Raw genomic sequence first — 15,580 nt, forward strand, 5'->3', positions numbered from 1 at the left:
CCGACACGTCGGCCAGCAGGGAGGGCTCTGATTGGTCGGTGAGCGGAGAGGCGGGAACACCAGCTGCCGTGAGGGAAGCCAAAACACACAGCGGTGTGACCACAAACATGGGACCGGCCGCGCTGAACCCCGGAGCAGGCGATATATTTAGAGCCGGTAAACAAAGGGCCGGCTGCATGCGAGCGCACCAGCATCCTGCCAGGAATGTAGCGCTGAAATACTTGGAAGGGCCGCCGGGTCGCGACTGCAGCGGTGCAACAGAACCTGACGCCGGGTCGCGACCGCTGCGGTGCAACAGAACCGGGCCGCGCCGGGCCACGGTGAGCAGGGCGGGTTCAGGACGGAGCTCAGCTCTCATCCATGATCATCAGACACATTAGCATCTGCTGCTTTCACTGACTTATGTTCCATCGGCCCAATAAAAACTGGTGACAAAATAACTTTACAAACACTACAAACCTGACTCAGCCGTCGGACTTTGACAGAAAATCTTTGTCATAAACAATAAGACGTTTTTTTTTCTTGCACTGTGTTTTAATTTGGATATCTTGACTTTCTCTCTCAAGCCGACCGCTTCAGGCACACTTCAGGGGTCAAAGGTCGCGCAGGTCTGACGTGACACCCGGGGAGCCCGCACACACACACACACACACACACACACACACACACACGCAGAGCAAGCCGAGCTGTTTTTAGCGCCCTGCAGCAGGAGCGGCGGCCCAGTCAACACTGAAACAGTTACACACAACAGTGGAGGCTGGACGGACCTGAGCAGGGTCCCGTGGAAGCACTGCTGGTCAGGTGACTCCACCACTTCCTCCAGGGTTTCTCAGGCCAATCATTGACTCGGGGGGGTTTGTTCTGAGGTTGAGATCATGTTTACCTCCGATGGATCAACTTAATGGAGCGGAGTTCGTCAGCAGAGGCAGGACCCAGCTGAAAGTGCCGGAACGTTCTGTCCGCCGCACGCTGCGCCTTGATAACACCGGCCCGTCAGCAGGCTCATAAACCTGTTCAAAGGACGCAACACTTTCCCTGCTCGGTCTTTGATGTGGTGCTAATGACTTCATTAAGGAAGCCTCCCAGATATGAAAGAGCGCCTCCACGCTCAGAACTATAAAGGTGTCCTGCCTCCGTCCTGGACCACCACCACGCAGCCCAGGAAAGGTTTTCATAAATGTCTCATCGAAAAGTAAGTCTGGGGTCACCAGCACGGGTTCGGACCCGTTGTGTCGCGGTCGTTCGCGGCGCAGCGCATCATCTTCACTGTCTTTCACCTTCTTTTCTTATCTTCACTGTCAAAGTGTTTGATCAGAAACCCATAAACAGCACAGCTTCAGCCTTCAGACACTGGTGCGGCACCAAGGCGGTGAGGCAGAGGAGGAAGGCTGACGCTGGGCATGCCACAGTCAGCTCTGGATCGCAGCGAGATGGGACGTACCACCATGAGCTTAGCTCTGGGTTCCACCCACGGCATCAGCTCGAGCCAATCATAGACTCTCCACCACCAGGCGTGCCGCGTGGCACCCAAGTGCCGTGGCACGGCGCTAAACAGCACTTTTCCACAGGCCGCTTGGATTCACACTATAGTCGAGCGGGTCATTCAGACAGGAAGTCAGTCACAGCAAAGTGCAACACTGCAGCGTTTGAGTGGAGTCGGCATGTTGGCACCGGCACCGGCCGGCACAACAGTTTCGCTTGATGCCACGGTGAAAGGACAGAAGCAGGAAGTGAGAGGCGCGTCGGAGGGGGCAGCAAATCTTGGGCTGAGCTTGATCTGTTTCCTGCTCCGTCAGACCCAGTGGCACAGCTAGATGGTGGCACGGCCGCTCTCTAGGGGGCGCTCTAGAGTCCATTTTCCATGGAGCGCCAATGTTGCAATCCTCGCTGGCCTGATCTGGAGAGGCTGCCGGCCACGAGCGCTGCAACACGGTGTTTGTCACTGGCGTTGTTGCAAGATGTCACCATGGGTCATAAGCTCGCACGATAAGACAAGATAAGATAAGCCTGAAGATCCTCTCAGGGACGTCTTGAACACCCAGATTTATTTTTCAGCACTACAAAGGCTGCGGCACCGCTGTTGTCGAGTTACAAAGTGACCGCGGCGGGAGCGTGGCCCCAGTGGGAGCGTGGCCCGGGTGAGAGCGTGGCCCCGGCGAGAGCATGGCCCCCGCGAGAGCGTGGCCTGGGTGGGAGCGTGGCCCCGGCGGGAGTGTGGCCTGGGCGAGAGCGTGGCCCCGACAGAAGCGTGGCCCCAGCGGGAATGTGGCATGGGCGGGAGCGTGGCCCCGGTGCGAGCATGATCCCACCGGTAGCGTGATCGTGGGCCACGGAGCCCCAGAGCCACGCGGCTCCCGTGTTTACTCTCTCGGAGGGTTTTGGCTGCAGGTGCAGCCGAGCGTTTCGTTCTCAAGGTTGATGTTTGACGGCCGACGGCTCGTCACGCATCACATGCAATAATCCATTCGCTCAGTTAATGAGTCATCGCCGCTTATCTGCTGCAATTACAACCTCTGAAGATGTGTCCCCGGATTTCAGCGCTCCTCTCCACGTCCTCGCCGCACGGGAGGAAGAGCGCTGACTCAGCTGTTTCCTCTTCAGCCCTCACCACGGCTCGGCTGCCTCTGCGTACAACTGGTACGACAGATAAGACCCGACGTGACCCAGAAAGGTCCTCAAGGTCACGAGGTGACGCGCCGTCAGCGGCGTCTGATGGTGAAGCCTTGGACTCAGTTCTACATGGAAGGCGTTTAAAGTGACTGCAGATGAAAAACAGAGTTTCCTGGAGCAGCTCTTACAGCAGTCCAAAGACCAGACAGAGAGTTGTGCGCGGGGAGGTGCCGGGAGGACAGGGGGAGGTGCGGGGAGGGGGGCGGTCGGGGGAGTGAAAGCGCACCAGTCTTTAGAAGGTCTCATTAATTCCTCTCTTTCAGGTTCTCAGGCCCTGCCCCCTGAGCACCGCGGGCCCCGGGCCTATATATTGCGCCTGCCGCTGCAGCTAGTGTGTCCACACTTGTCCTGACTACAGAGCAGCAGCCCAGCCACCATGAGGGAGATCAAGAGCAAGAAGTTCTGGAGGGCCGTGCTGGCCGAGCTGGTGGGCACCACCCTCTTCATCTTCCTCAGCATCACCGCCGCCATCGGGCAGCCCAGCGAGGCGCAGGAGGTGAAGGTGTCGCTGGCCTTCGGCCTGGCCGTGGCCACGCTGGCCCAGAGCCTGGGCCACGTCAGCGGCGCCCACCTCAACCCGGCCGTCACGCTGGGCATGCTGGCCAGCTGCCAGATCAGCCTGCTCAAGGCCTTCCTCTACATCCTGGCCCAGATGCTGGGCTCGGCGCTGGCCAGCGGCATCGTGTACGGGACGCGGCCGGAGGACAGCGACGCGCTGGGGCTCAACGCGGTGAGTGAGGGGGGCGGCGGCGAGCGCTGACCGACCCCACTAACCTGCTGTGTTGCGTGACCGCAGCTGAGCGGAGTCACCCCCAGCCAAGGTGTGGGCATCGAGCTGCTGGCCACCTTCCAGCTGGTCCTGTGTGTTATCGCCGTCACAGATAAGAGGCGCAGCGACGTGGGCGGCTCGGCCCCGCTGGCCATCGGCCTCTCCGTCAGCCTGGGCCACCTGGCAGCCGTAAGTTGCTCCTGCGTGCCTCTGGTTTTCAAGCCTGTTTTCGCTCTGTGCTTGATCCTTCCTCCGGTGAAGTCACTGAAACGCTCGCCTGAGCTGCGCTGAGCCAGCGTCTAGTGTGGTTGCAACATGTTTGGGACGCTCCCTCCCTCACGGAGTCACGCTCTTGTTTGCAGATCAGCTTCACGGGCTGCGGCATCAACCCGGCTCGCACCTTCGGCCCGGCGCTGATTCTCAACGACTTCAAAGACCACTGGGTAAGGAAGGCGCGCGTGCCTCTGACCCTCTGACCTTCTGACCCCGGTGTGCGTGCGTGTGCGTCGCAGGTCTACTGGGTGGGGCCCATGTGCGGCGGCGTGGGAGCCGCCCTCATGTACGACTTCCTGCTCAGCCCCAAGTTCGACGACTTCCCCGAGCGCATGAAGGTTCTGGTCACCGGCGTGACGGAGGACTACGAGCTCAACGGCGTGGACATCACCAACAGGCTGGAGATGAGACCCAAGTAGAGGCAGCTCTGGCCGCTCGGCCTCAAAATGAAGCTCTTAGCGCAGGTTTCCGTCCCACTCCAGGTCTGACCTTGAACACATGGAGGTGAAGGTTGAGAATCTTGACGTGTCTCGCTCTCCGTATCAGTATTCCCGTTGAGCCATGTTTTCCTTTTGTATATGACTTTGCGTGTCCTCACGTCTGACTGCTCATGAATGATGTATTTGTTGTGCACTCGAAAATGTTTTCCACTTTTTAAAGTAAATAAACTTCACCTTGTTACAAGTCCACTTCTGGGCCTCATGTTTGTGATGGAGGACCTTTATTGACATTTCACAGTTATGGTTCCTATTCATTTATTTTCACATCAACTGTATCAAAGTTCATTTTCCTTGAATTATTCTTCATTTTTTAATTGCATTCATGTCAGCTTCAAGAGAGCAACAGAGGCAGAACTTGTTTCTTCGTTGAGATCACTTTTTTCTGATACTCATCTTCCGTAGTATTTTTTATTTTTTGATTTCCAATGTTTTACTTCTGGTGGAGCCAGTAAATGTGCTGCTACCTATGAGTGAACAAACACAGAATTTCTCTTCATACAAATAATGCTTGAAGAGACTTGAGGTTTTTCATGAGTTGCACCGTCTCTTCTCTCCAGGAGACGAAAACTGAATAACAAAAGCAAAATAATTTTGGTAAACACTCGTAGACAACAGACTTATTTGAGCTTTGATGAAAAAAAGCCTTTCATTTTTTCAATAATTTGCTTGCAAACAAAACTATCAAATGAGTTTCCACAACTTCTAGACCAAAAATAATGCAGCTCATCAATGAGAGTGTGAAAATCTCGCCGTGTTCGTCCCGGCTTCATGAGACGCTCATGAACCAGGAGACCAGCGCTGCCAAAACAATGCTGAAAGTTGACCCAGAACGCGGTTCTGTTCTGTCTCCACAGTCACTGAATGACTGACAGACAACTCGTGGGAATCTGGGGAATGTGGGCGGGGCCTAACCTGAGTCAACTGTCAATATTTTATGTTTGCCACTGACACAATAACACACTCATCTGACAAGAGAGTCAGGGAAAGACGATCGCTGACTGCTGGAGTTTTTCAAAACTCTTCAGAGGCGCGCAGGTGACAGAACGGCCCCCGACAGGCTCCGCCCTCGTTCAGAGCGCCGCGGACACGACGAGTCGCCGGCGTGAAAGCCTCCATGCCGTCGAGCCAGGCGGGTTTTCCAAAGCATTTCCAGTTGAAAACAGCTCTGCAGTGGGCCCCAGTGTGGCCCCTCATCCCCACCCTCTCTGTTTTCACTGCTCTTGTCTCATCTGATCCGTCAGGGCTTAATCCCGGGGTCTTTATCTGGGACCCCTGCTGGGGACCTCAGGGAGCTGTGGCTCCGACACAGTTCTACGTGAGGAGGAGTGTTGAAGGGCGAGAGCTGCTCTGAGTGAGGCTGCTGAGTCAGGGGCCACCTCCACCTCCATTCATGGGGACTGTCTGGAACTCTTCCGCTCCAGCGGCCATCAGAGGCCAGTTCAGGCGTGAGGAGTCCGGCACCTCTTCACCCTTCACACAGGTCGTGAGAGTCCTGATTCTGGAGCGCCACGTTAGCATTTAGCTAAGGATGATGACGACATGGTTTCTACAGTCAAAGTCCACAGACGAGAAATGAGCCCAGCCAGCTGAGGAGTCCCTGGGTCACACGCCAGGGGCCCCGCTCGTCACCGCCACCCGCTGGCTGAGAAGAGAAGGCTCTCAAGCCTGAAGAGAAACTGAGGAGCAAAAGATCAAAGTCAGTGAAACTGTGTTTAGTGGAAGCAAAAGAAAAGTAAATGGAGTTTGTGTTTCACTCTGAGCTCATGAGGGCCGTCTAAATAGAGGCAGAGGGCCACACTTGGCCCCGAGCTCTCCGCGCACAGAGGAGCTCCGATGACTCCCGTCCACATGTTGCCACAGGTGTTGCTTCCGTTGCCACGGGAACAGACGGCTTCTGCTCTGGAGCTGGCTGCAGCGTTGCTGCCGAGCGAGGAGCCCGAGGAGCCCGAGGCCCCTGCAGGAGCGTGGCTCACTGAGGCTGTCACAGACGCTGCTCAGAGAGGCTCAGACGGAGCAGGTTCTGGAGAGCAGACGCTCCGACAGCCACAGCAGGAGCAGGAGGCCTCCTGAGCAACTGCTGCGGCTCCAACTCAGGAGGACAGGAGAGGACTGTTTCAGCAGCGAGCAGAGGGTTTTCACCTTCCACTCGGAGAATCTGAGGAAAACTAGGTTGAAAACAGTGGTGAGGGGAGGAGGCACATCACTTCAAACATCAATAACCTGACTGAACCTCGCACAGCTACAGAGCTGCAATGACTGAAGTTAGAAGAAAAAACGGAAACTCAGAATTGAAAACAAAAAATGAAAAAAAGTCCAAATAAAATCCGACCAGAAACTCGGCACACAGAAGGACTTCACTGTCTCAAGCACTTCTTTGTCCTGGCTGCTTCCATTCACTCCATCTTTATTTGTTATTTCTGTGCGTGACAGGTGAGGAAATTAAACTACCACAGGAAAAGAGTGCCAGAAGAAGGCACTCACATGTTTGTCAGGTTTAATATGACATGTAGAAATGACCCCAAATGGCAGGAGGCGAATGAAAAACAGTCCTGAGGAGAATTGACTTTCATCAATCATCACTTCCAGTCAGGAGTGACAATGAACAAGAGAGAATGAGGGACGAGTGCCCAGCGACACAGTTGGAATCGGCGAGGTAACAAGGTGCAAATGACTCTGAGTTAATGAGTGTCAGTGCGTGTGTGTGTGTGTGTGTGTGCGCTGCTCTGCTCGGTCAAGTCACTGTCCCTGCAGATGATTGACAGACGGCCGCTCCACTGCCGGCTGTTGACACGTCTGCTGGCACCTGTGGTGTCAGGCTGCAGACAGTAAAGGGCCCAGCCTTGCCTCATGTTTGTTCTGCGCTGGGGTTTATGAGCCGCCAGGTTTCCTCCCGCCCTGAGCCGGGAGCCTGGCCCGCCGTGAACCTTTGACCCCGCGCTGCCTCATTGTCTGAGACCCTGGTGCCGCTTCCTTCGCAGCGCCGTGCCACGGCTGTTGACGTCCGTCCTCGCAGTGGAGCTGAAGATGGATGGACGGCGGGGCCTTGGTCCCAGCAGAAGCTCGGGCAGCGGTGCTGCGGGGACCTGTGCAGGAAGCTGTGTGCACCCTGCTGACGGGCCGCAGCTGTGGCTCGTCAGGCCCGGCTCTTATGACGAGCGGCAGCTAGGCGGCGGCTCCCGCTCCCCCGCTGCTGCTCAGCTCGCGCTCATGTCGGAGCTCAAGTCCCTGCCGTTCTGGAGGGCCGTCCTGGCCGAGCTGCTGGGCACCACCGTCCTGGTCTCCATCGGCATCTCGGCCGCCATCGGCGACCACAACAACTCGTACCCGGACCAGGAGATCAAGGTGGCGTTCGCCTTCGGCCTGGCCGTGGCCACCTTGGCCCAGTGTCTGGGGCAGGTCAGCGGCGCGCACTTCAACCCCGCCGTCACGGTGGGGCTGCTGACCAGCGGGCAGGTGGGGCTGCTGCGAGCCCTCTTCTACATGGTGGCGCAGGTGGTGGGCGCTGTGGCCGGCAGCGCCATCGTCTACGGCATCCGGCCGGGATCCACGCTGTCGCTGGGGGTCAACAAGGTGAGCCCCGGGGCCCCAACCTGCGGAGGCTGGGAGGGGAGCAGCCTCTTTCCTCCTGCAGGTCCAGGTGAGGGGAAACCAGACCGGACGTTAATGAGTTTCATTTGAATGTTGCGGATCTTTGAGTGAAAATAACCAGGCTCAGCCGCACAGGTGCCAAGAGTCGGTTCAATCAGCTGTCGGTCACAGCAGGTGAAGGTGAAATGAGGTTTAGTCTGATCGGCCAGTCAGCGGTGAGGATGGAACTCAAATGCAACAGTGTGACGTTTCGAAAAGAAGCCACTGCGTGAAGAGAGGACCACCTTTTGCTGGTTCTGATCCGCAGCTCAACGGAATCAGCGCCAGCCAGGGGGTGGGGGTGGAGTTCGTGCTCACGCTCCAGCTGGTGCTGTGCGTGCTCGCCGTGACGGACCGCAGGCGGGACGTGGGCGGCTTCGCGCCGCTGTCCATCGGGCTGTCGGTGGTGCTGGGACACCTGGCCGGGGTGAGCGTCCACACGTCCGGCCCCGCCACAACTGTCTGGCAGCGCCTCTGTTTCCTGTCACCTACAGATCAGCTACACCGGATGTGGGATCAACCCGGCGCGCTCGCTAGGCCCCGCCCTCATCCAGGAGTCCTTCCAGGATCACTGGGTAAAGACGCCTGTCCCCACGCTGCCAGAACGTGGCCACAGTTCTGGTGTTGCAGGTGTACTGGGTGGGACCCATGAGCGCCGGCGTGGTCGCCGCCCTGCTCTACATCGTCCTCTGCGGTGAGGACCGACCGGCCGGCGAGAAGCCCAGCGTGGCGTGCTGCACCGCCGCCACGGGGGAGGACGACGACGCCTGCAAGAGCCTGGTGGACGAGCCAGACGGATGAAGACCGCCTCCACTCCGCTCCAATAAAGTGTTGAGCTCTGTTCTCCGGCCTCATTTCTCTAGCTTAGGCCGTAACATTATGACCACCTGCATGCGTGAGGCTCCGTGTTTAGTCACCAAGTGCCATGAAAACAGCCCGAGGACGGCTGTTTCCCGAGGGCTTTCATCAACAGTCTGTTGAAAGTGAGCGGCTGTCACTGCCTGTATCCATCAAGGAGCCCTTTCTGCTCACGACCCCGAGCTCGCCCCTCGCCCCTGCTGCAGAGGGCGGGTATGGTGGGGCCGCTGGACCTTTCCAAACTCTCACAGTGAAGACTGGCTGCTTCAGCAGCTCGTGTCTTGGTTGAACTCCTCCTCACCTGCGCTGCTCCGCACCCCCTCAAGTGCAGCCTGGGCTCTCTGGTTCTGCTCGCTTCTGGACCACCTTGACTGACAGAGGCCTCCAAAACCCCCTCTGCAGCAGCAGGAACTGTGCGAGGATGCGGCGCGACTCATTTCACATGAAAGCCCTTGAAATCATGTCGGAGAAGGGCAGCTTCCTGTTTAGCTCCGTCCTTCCTGCCGACGTCTTGCAGCTAATCATTAAATCACCATCAAATAACTTAAAAGGGCTGCGAGCGTCACGGGCCAAGGTCGCGCCGAGCGATTGTTGTGGCGAAGCCTTGCTCCGCGCACAGCCAGGTTATCATTAACCACCACCTTCATGTCACATGGTCCCTCCCGGCAGATCACCCTTCTATGACACGCCGCTTCTCTTGATGATGCGCCGCAGCGCCGGTCATGTGACCGTCTCGAAAATCCTCCCTTTGTGTGCGTAACCTCGGAGGTCAGGGTATTGTGCGTGGCTGCTTGTTTGGAAGTTTGTCCTCAGCAGGCAGACAAAGCTCTTCTTGTCTTTCTCCCGGCAGAGTTTGTGCTGCTGGGCTCTGGCGCTGCAGCCCAAAACTTGGCCCGGGTCGCGGCTCGCTTTATATTTAGACCAACGGAGGAACAATCGGTGTCGTTCAGCTCCTCCTCCTCGTCTGGCTGTTGGGTCTGTGGGAGGAAACCGGAGTGCAAAACACCCCGGTCTGAATACGCAGATTCACTGGCTGCAAGATCGAGTCACATCACATCTGACTGAGCTGCAGCCGCTCGCACGCCCTCACTCATTCACTCGGGGCCAGACTCCGTCACCCTCTCACAACTTTCGCCAACTCACCCACTCACACCCTCACTAACTCTTCACTCAGTCATCAACACTTGTTCACCACTCTCATTTCTCTCCACCACTCCTTCACACGAACTCAGTCACTGACTATAAATGGACTCGTCCACCAACTGCTCACTTGTTCATGTCATCGACTTCACTCACTGGGTTTGACAGCACATGATTCACTCATTCATCTGATCGCTCTCCATCAGTGATGCAACCGTTAACCAACACCCAGCACCGTTGTTGTGGTCACTCACTCACTCACCTTCAGAAGAATGTGTTCATTCATTCACTCATTCATCGAGTCGATCAGGTGTCGGACTCACTCGGCCAAGAGCCCAACACACTGGTGAGTTCACCGGCTGTGACGGGCCGAGTCATCCACACGCTGGCGGACGGGTTCACTCATTCATCCAGGGGTGGTGGTCCACGTGACCGGCGCTGTGAATGGGCTATTTTGGGCTGCATTTGTTTGGGCGCGGATGGGAAAACAAGGCGCGTGTTTTGGGTCGGATGAAGCGCAGCCTCGCTCTCACCCGACTTCACCCCGCGCGTGACGGATGCTGAGCGCTTATCGGCCGCTCGCTGTCTCCCGCCCTCGCTGCCTCTTATCAGCGCTGGCAGCGACGCGGTGTGAGGCCTCGGTGCGGTCCGGACATCATGACAACACGGCAGCGGTGGGACACGTGACGTCACCGGGCAGCTGACCTGGCACCGCTCACACAGCCTTGGTTCCTTTCTATCTGTTGCCTGAGCAACACCGCCGCCGCTCGGCCGTATCCGGAATTACAAGGAAAACGTTTGCGACGTGAGAAAAAAACAGAACAGTCGTGTTTTGTCATATAAGAGGAAGTGAAAGCTCACACCGAGTGCGTTTGTACATTGCGCTCCGATTATTGTTCATCTTTAAATGCGAGTAACAGTACATTTTTACATACATTTTTGGCCAAAGGTGACAACTCACGATGATAGATGATATATTTATATTTATGCTGTGCTGAAATGGTTCGTGGAGTAAAAACTAATTTAGAGTCGTGAAAATGCCACACAGCTAAAATAAATAAATAAATAAATAAAGGAATGAAGTGATCCACAAGTGACATATTCTATTTCTTAACCTCAAATATTGAGACGTCAGATTACAAAAGAGGAAAACAAAGCAAAGACAAAAAGAAACCAAAATTAATCGATTGAGACGAAATATCTTTTCTTTAACAACGTAGACGATGGCAAAATGTGAGCGGAATCTGCCGCACACTACATTACCGTGTCCAGCTGGCGGCGCTGTGAAAATGCAACCCGTTTGTAAGTCAGTCACGCGAAGAAGACGAGCGAGCGTTTCAGTAGCGACCAAAAATGTCTCACACTTTATTCAATTTTATTGATGCTCGAGACAAATTCACGGTAAGAAACCGGACAAACCCACCAGTGTTCGATTAAACCACGGATTTACGCCATGTTTGTGTGAAAGATGGTCTTGTTTCCCCTTGCGATAACGCTCGTGCTCCTCTGTTGTCCTAGCATGTTGCTAATGCTAGCTCACGTTTCTGTGGAAGAAGTACGGATAACGCGTGTGTTTCTCCTCAGTCTTCTGCCAAACATGCTGTTACTACAAAGAACAGCAAGCACTTGGTCAATACTTTCAATCAGATCCCGGGGAAGTAAGTCATCCTTTGCTCTCAGTCACAGCAACTTGTGTGTTTGCGCGACCCTCACTGTGGTTTGGTTGGTTGCAGCGAGACGGAGAAGAAGACCACCCTGGACCAGTCTCTCCGGGTGGTGCTGGGTGACCAGATCGTGAGTGCGTCGCTCGTGTTCGCTCGCCTCGCCCCCGTCCGCACGCGAGTCCTCAGTGCGGCTTGTCTGTGTCTGCAGGTCGAGCAGAAGTCGAGTTGTGAGGAGTACCTGTCCGTCATCGACCTGAGCATCGACGCCGTCACACAAGGTGAGTGGCACCAGCAGCCAGTCTGGAGCCCAGCAGCCGCTGGCAGCTGGAGTCAGGGCCGCTGATGCCGGCCAGGGCTAGACGGTCCACTGAGACGCCACGAGCTATGGTCAGCAACACGGGTGAAGTGGAGCATCTCAGGCCGGTTGAACTGATGACAGAAGGTTGGAATGTATGAGGAGAAATGGAACGGAGTGTGGATAAACAAACCAACAAGTGCGACTGTTAAAACAGATCAACGCTTGAATCATGCTCAGTAAACAGCGCAGCACCTAAGAATGGCACAGACGATCTCGAGTGTCGCCTTCACAACGTCTGCTCTCATGTGAAAACGCCTTCCTGCAGGGTTTTACCCAGTTACAGAAGTGTCCACAGCCACAGTGCTCTGGAACAGTCGTGTTACGTAAATATTAACAGTAGCACGCTTTTAATTAAGGCCCTGTAGATGACGTGCAAAGCTCGGCAAATTCATCTCAACTGAGGCGAGAAATGGGCCAAAGAATGAAGCGACATGAAGTTAAAATAACATAGGTGTCAAACACAGGAGAGACGACTGATCCATGACAGAGCACAGACAACTGCGACACTCCCTCACCGCTGCTTAACTGTGTGGTCCCACGACCTAATACACCACAAACACAAGCCACAGCTTATTTATTTTAAATGTGTTTATAGCCAACGTTTATTTGTCAGCGTATAACAGGTGTAATAAACCGATGACACCGCTCAATTCTGCTGTGGCGCGGGGGGGGGCGCGTACCGTTCGCCTCGCCCGCCTGCCGCCACTCAGGTCACGTGACGCTCGCCCCTCTCCCCCCCAGGCATCTGCCCCGCCACCACGCCCTTCATCCTGCTGGCCGACGTCCTGGACTGCCTCCCTCTCGACCAGTGCGACGTCATCTTCTCCTTCGTGGAGGACAACGTCTCCACCTGGAAGTCGGTAGGTGGCGGCGCCTCCTGGCTCGCTGGTGGTCCGGCCTCCGCTGAGCTGCTCGCTCTCTCTCCTGCTGGCAGAGCTCCTTCTACACGGCAGGGAAGAACTACCTGCTGAGGATGTGCAACGGTGAGTGTGGCGCCGCCGCTCCCTGAGGTTCAGTCAGCAGACGTGTGTGTGTGGTCCTGCAGATCTCCTGAGGAGGCTCTCCAAGTCCCAGAACACGGTCTTCTGCGGCCGCATCCAGCTCTTCCTGGCCAGGCTCTTCCCTCTGTCGGAGAAGTCAGGTGAGTGGCTCCAGGCTGGGATGGAAGGACGCGGCTGACGGGAGGCGTCTCCACCAGGTCTGAACCTGCAGAGTCAGTTCAACCTGGAGAACGTCACCGTCTTCAACAAGAACGAGCAGGAAAGCACTCTGGGACAGAAGAGCACGGAGGAGAAGGAGGAGGGCATGGATGTGGAGGAGGGAGAGATGTGGGAGGAGGAGGCCCCGGCGCCGTGGTGAGCAGCTCCTCACCCGAACCCTTCACCCTCAGACCTTCTCACTCCAGCGCTGCCTCCCTGCAGCTCCATCCCCATCGACTACAACCTCTACAGGAAGTTCTGGACCCTGCAGGACTACTTCAGGAACCCGGTGCAGTGTTACGACAAGTTCTCCTGGATGACCTTCCTGAAGGTGGCGCTGCAGGGCCAGGTTTGACTGGGGGTCCGGAGGTGGTGGGGTCCTAACCTTGGTCTCTGCCAGTATTCCGACGAGACGCTGGCCGTCTTCAAGAGCTACAAGCTGGACGACATGCAGGCGTCCAAGAGGAAGCTGGAGGACCTGAGGGCGTCGGGCGAGCACGTCTACTTCGCCAAGTTCCTCACCAGTGAGAAGGTGCGCGGCCCGCCCGCCCGCCCGCCGCAGCGTGACGCCACGGTGAACACGCTCTCCTGTCTCCCTGCAGCTGATGGACCTGCAGCTCAGCGACAGCAACTTCCGGCGACACATTCTCCTGCAGTATCTCATCCTGTTCCAGTACCTGACGGGTCAGGTCAAGTTCAAGAGGTGAGTCTGGGGCGGGGTCCGCAGTCCTGACCCGCGCTGAGTCGCCGTCTCTGCAGCTCCAGCCTGACGCTGAACGACGACCAGGCGGCCTGGATCGAAGACACCACCCGGCTGGTGTACCAGGTCAGTCCCGCCGGCACAGACCCGCCCGCCTCTGTCCGGGCGCCGCGGCTCAGTTCAGAACCCGCTTTGTCTCGCAGCTGCTCCGAGAGATCCCACCGGAGGGAGACAAGTTCGCCACCATGGTGGAGGTGAGTGGTGGAGAGCCGCAGCGCCAAACTCTTCACTCATTCATCCCTTCACCAGAGGATCCTGAAGACGGAGGAGAACTGGAATTTCTGGAAGAACGAGGGCTGTCCCAGCTTCGTGAAGGAACGGTGCGAGGCGCAGCGTGAGACCGCAGCGTCACACTTGGCTGGTGCTTGAGTCTGAGCTTGTGTTCGAAGGCCCGTGGACGACAAGCCCAAGAGGCCCACCAGGAAGAGACAGGCGCCGGAGGACTTCCTGGGCAAAGGGCCCGACCGCAAGATCTTCATGGGAAAGTAAGAAAGCACTGTGCGTGAAGCCGCTGGCGCCGATGACTGACGCTGCTCTTGTTAGCGACGAGCTGACCCGACTGTGGAACCTGATCCCAGACAACATGGAGGCCTGCAAGTCGGAGAGCAGGTAGACACCGGTGCCGCTCGCCGAGGTCGCGCCCAGAGCTCACGTCCGCTTGGCTGTTTCAGAGAGTTCATGCCGTCGCTGGACGAGTTCTTCGCCGAAGCCATCGAACAGGCCGACCCGGTCAACATGGTGGAAGAGCAGTACAAGTGAGTGGGGAGCGCCACGGGGCAGGAGAGCCAGGAGACACCACCTGCATCTTTGACTCCTCAGGGTGGTTCGGAACCCCAACTACGGCTGGCGGGCGCTGCGGCTCTTGTCCAGGAGAAGCCCTCACTTCTTCCAGCCCATCAACCAGAAGTTCAAGTGTCTGGCCGACTACCTGGACAGCATGGTCAGCAAGCTGGCCAAGGAGCTGCCGGTGAGTCACAGGCCGCCCGCTGCTCACGTCTGCTGCAACCGTCAGCTCCACTCTTCCTGTCGCGCAGAAGGACATTCCCTCTGAGGAGATCAAGACCGGAGAAGAGGAGGACGACGAGAACGGGGACAACCTCCTGAAAGAGAGCAACGACAGTACGTCCACGCTCGCGCCTCCTGTGTTCTCCGCTGTGACTGAGCGGCTCCGTGTCCCCGCAGGTCCCAGCATCCAGAGCAAACTGGTGACCAACCAGCAGATGGACGAGCTGGCGGCCAAGCTGGGCGGCGAGTGGAGGACGCTGGCCACGAAGCTGGAGATGAGGGCGTCCGAGCTGAGGGAGATCGAGACGGACGGCGAGGACGTGGAGATGCAGGCCAAGCTGCTGCTGGTCACCTGGCAGGACCGCGAGGGGACGCTGGCCACCGTGGAGAACCTGGCCGCCGCTCTGGGCGCCGCTGGCTTCGCCCACATGGCCGACACGCTGCTGGAGGCTTGATGAAGACCGCACTGTGTTTTTACTGCAGACCTGAATAAAGCAGATGATTTTCCTACTCGGCTCTGACCTTCTGCCTCGGTCTCCAGGTCCAAAAACGCTTCTGACACGCTGGACTCTATTTGACTGTAAGATTTGGAGCTGGGACTGAATCCACCATGGCTCCGGGAGCCAGGTGACCAGAGAAGGGAACGCTGAGGCTCCCGAGAGCCGACAGTGAGGAGCCGCGGAGGACGTGATGGAAGCAGCGTGTAGAAAACCCGTGAGCTCCGACGGCGGTGACAGACTCGCGAGCGTCAGAGTTC

At 57.0% G+C, this 15,580-nt stretch overlaps 3 protein-coding genes across 3 annotated transcripts; all 3 read left to right on the plus strand.

Moving 5' to 3' along the window:
• The first annotated feature begins 1,064 nt into the window (after window positions 1-1,064).
• Window positions 1,065-4,401, plus strand: LOC128769331 (aquaporin-1-like). Its single transcript, XM_053882966.1, has 5 exons — window positions 1,065-1,192; window positions 2,934-3,400; window positions 3,467-3,628; window positions 3,802-3,882; window positions 3,952-4,401. The coding sequence occupies exons 2-5, from the start codon at window positions 3,047-3,049 to the stop codon at window positions 4,129-4,131; spliced, it is 777 nt and encodes a 258-aa protein (XP_053738941.1). The 5' UTR covers window positions 1,065-1,192; window positions 2,934-3,046; the 3' UTR covers window positions 4,132-4,401.
• A 3,018-nt stretch (window positions 4,402-7,419) lies between these two features.
• On the plus strand, window positions 7,420-8,640 carry LOC128769707 (aquaporin-1-like). The gene is made up of 4 exons (XM_053883651.1): window positions 7,420-7,782; window positions 8,108-8,266; window positions 8,334-8,414; window positions 8,470-8,640. Exons 1-4 carry the CDS (start codon window positions 7,420-7,422, stop codon window positions 8,638-8,640), a joined length of 774 nt encoding a protein of 257 aa, XP_053739626.1.
• A 2,476-nt stretch (window positions 8,641-11,116) lies between these two features.
• thoc1 (THO complex 1) lies at window positions 11,117-15,333 on the plus strand. The gene is made up of 20 exons (XM_053882965.1): window positions 11,117-11,238; window positions 11,422-11,495; window positions 11,571-11,631; window positions 11,710-11,779; window positions 12,601-12,719; window positions 12,794-12,842; window positions 12,905-13,000; window positions 13,058-13,214; window positions 13,281-13,389; window positions 13,459-13,590; window positions 13,661-13,761; window positions 13,818-13,884; window positions 13,962-14,012; window positions 14,068-14,138; window positions 14,208-14,303; window positions 14,362-14,427; window positions 14,490-14,573; window positions 14,638-14,785; window positions 14,853-14,937; window positions 15,001-15,333. Exons 1-20 carry the CDS (start codon window positions 11,191-11,193, stop codon window positions 15,276-15,278), a joined length of 1,962 nt encoding a protein of 653 aa, XP_053738940.1. The 5' UTR covers window positions 11,117-11,190; the 3' UTR covers window positions 15,279-15,333.
• Window positions 15,334-15,580: the final 247 nt, after the last annotated feature.

This window comes from Synchiropus splendidus, chromosome 13 (genome assembly GCF_027744825.2).
Source record: "Synchiropus splendidus isolate RoL2022-P1 chromosome 13, RoL_Sspl_1.0, whole genome shotgun sequence".
Lineage (NCBI taxonomy): Eukaryota > Metazoa > Chordata > Actinopteri > Syngnathiformes > Callionymidae > Synchiropus > Synchiropus splendidus.

Coding starts and splice junctions, on each gene's coding strand:
- LOC128769331 (XM_053882966.1), top strand. CDS start 3,047: ATGAGGGAGATCAAGAGCAAGAAGTTCTGGAGGGCCGTGCTGGCCGAG. Junction 3,401..3,466: donor ACGCGCTGGGGCTCAACGCG/GTGAGTGAGGGG, acceptor GCGTGACCGCAG/CTGAGCGGAGTCACCCCCAG. Junction 3,883..3,951: donor ACGACTTCAAAGACCACTGG/GTAAGGAAGGCG, acceptor TGTGCGTCGCAG/GTCTACTGGGTGGGGCCCAT.
- LOC128769707 (XM_053883651.1), top strand. CDS start 7,420: ATGTCGGAGCTCAAGTCCCTGCCGTTCTGGAGGGCCGTCCTGGCCGAG. Junction 7,783..8,107: donor TGTCGCTGGGGGTCAACAAG/GTGAGCCCCGGG, acceptor TCTGATCCGCAG/CTCAACGGAATCAGCGCCAG. Junction 8,267..8,333: donor TGCTGGGACACCTGGCCGGG/GTGAGCGTCCAC, acceptor TGTCACCTACAG/ATCAGCTACACCGGATGTGG.
- thoc1 (XM_053882965.1), top strand. CDS start 11,191: ATGTCTCACACTTTATTCAATTTTATTGATGCTCGAGACAAATTCACG. Junction 11,780..12,600: donor CATCGACGCCGTCACACAAG/GTGAGTGGCACC, acceptor TCTCCCCCCCAG/GCATCTGCCCCGCCACCACG. Junction 13,215..13,280: donor GAGGAGGCCCCGGCGCCGTG/GTGAGCAGCTCC, acceptor GCCTCCCTGCAG/CTCCATCCCCATCGACTACA.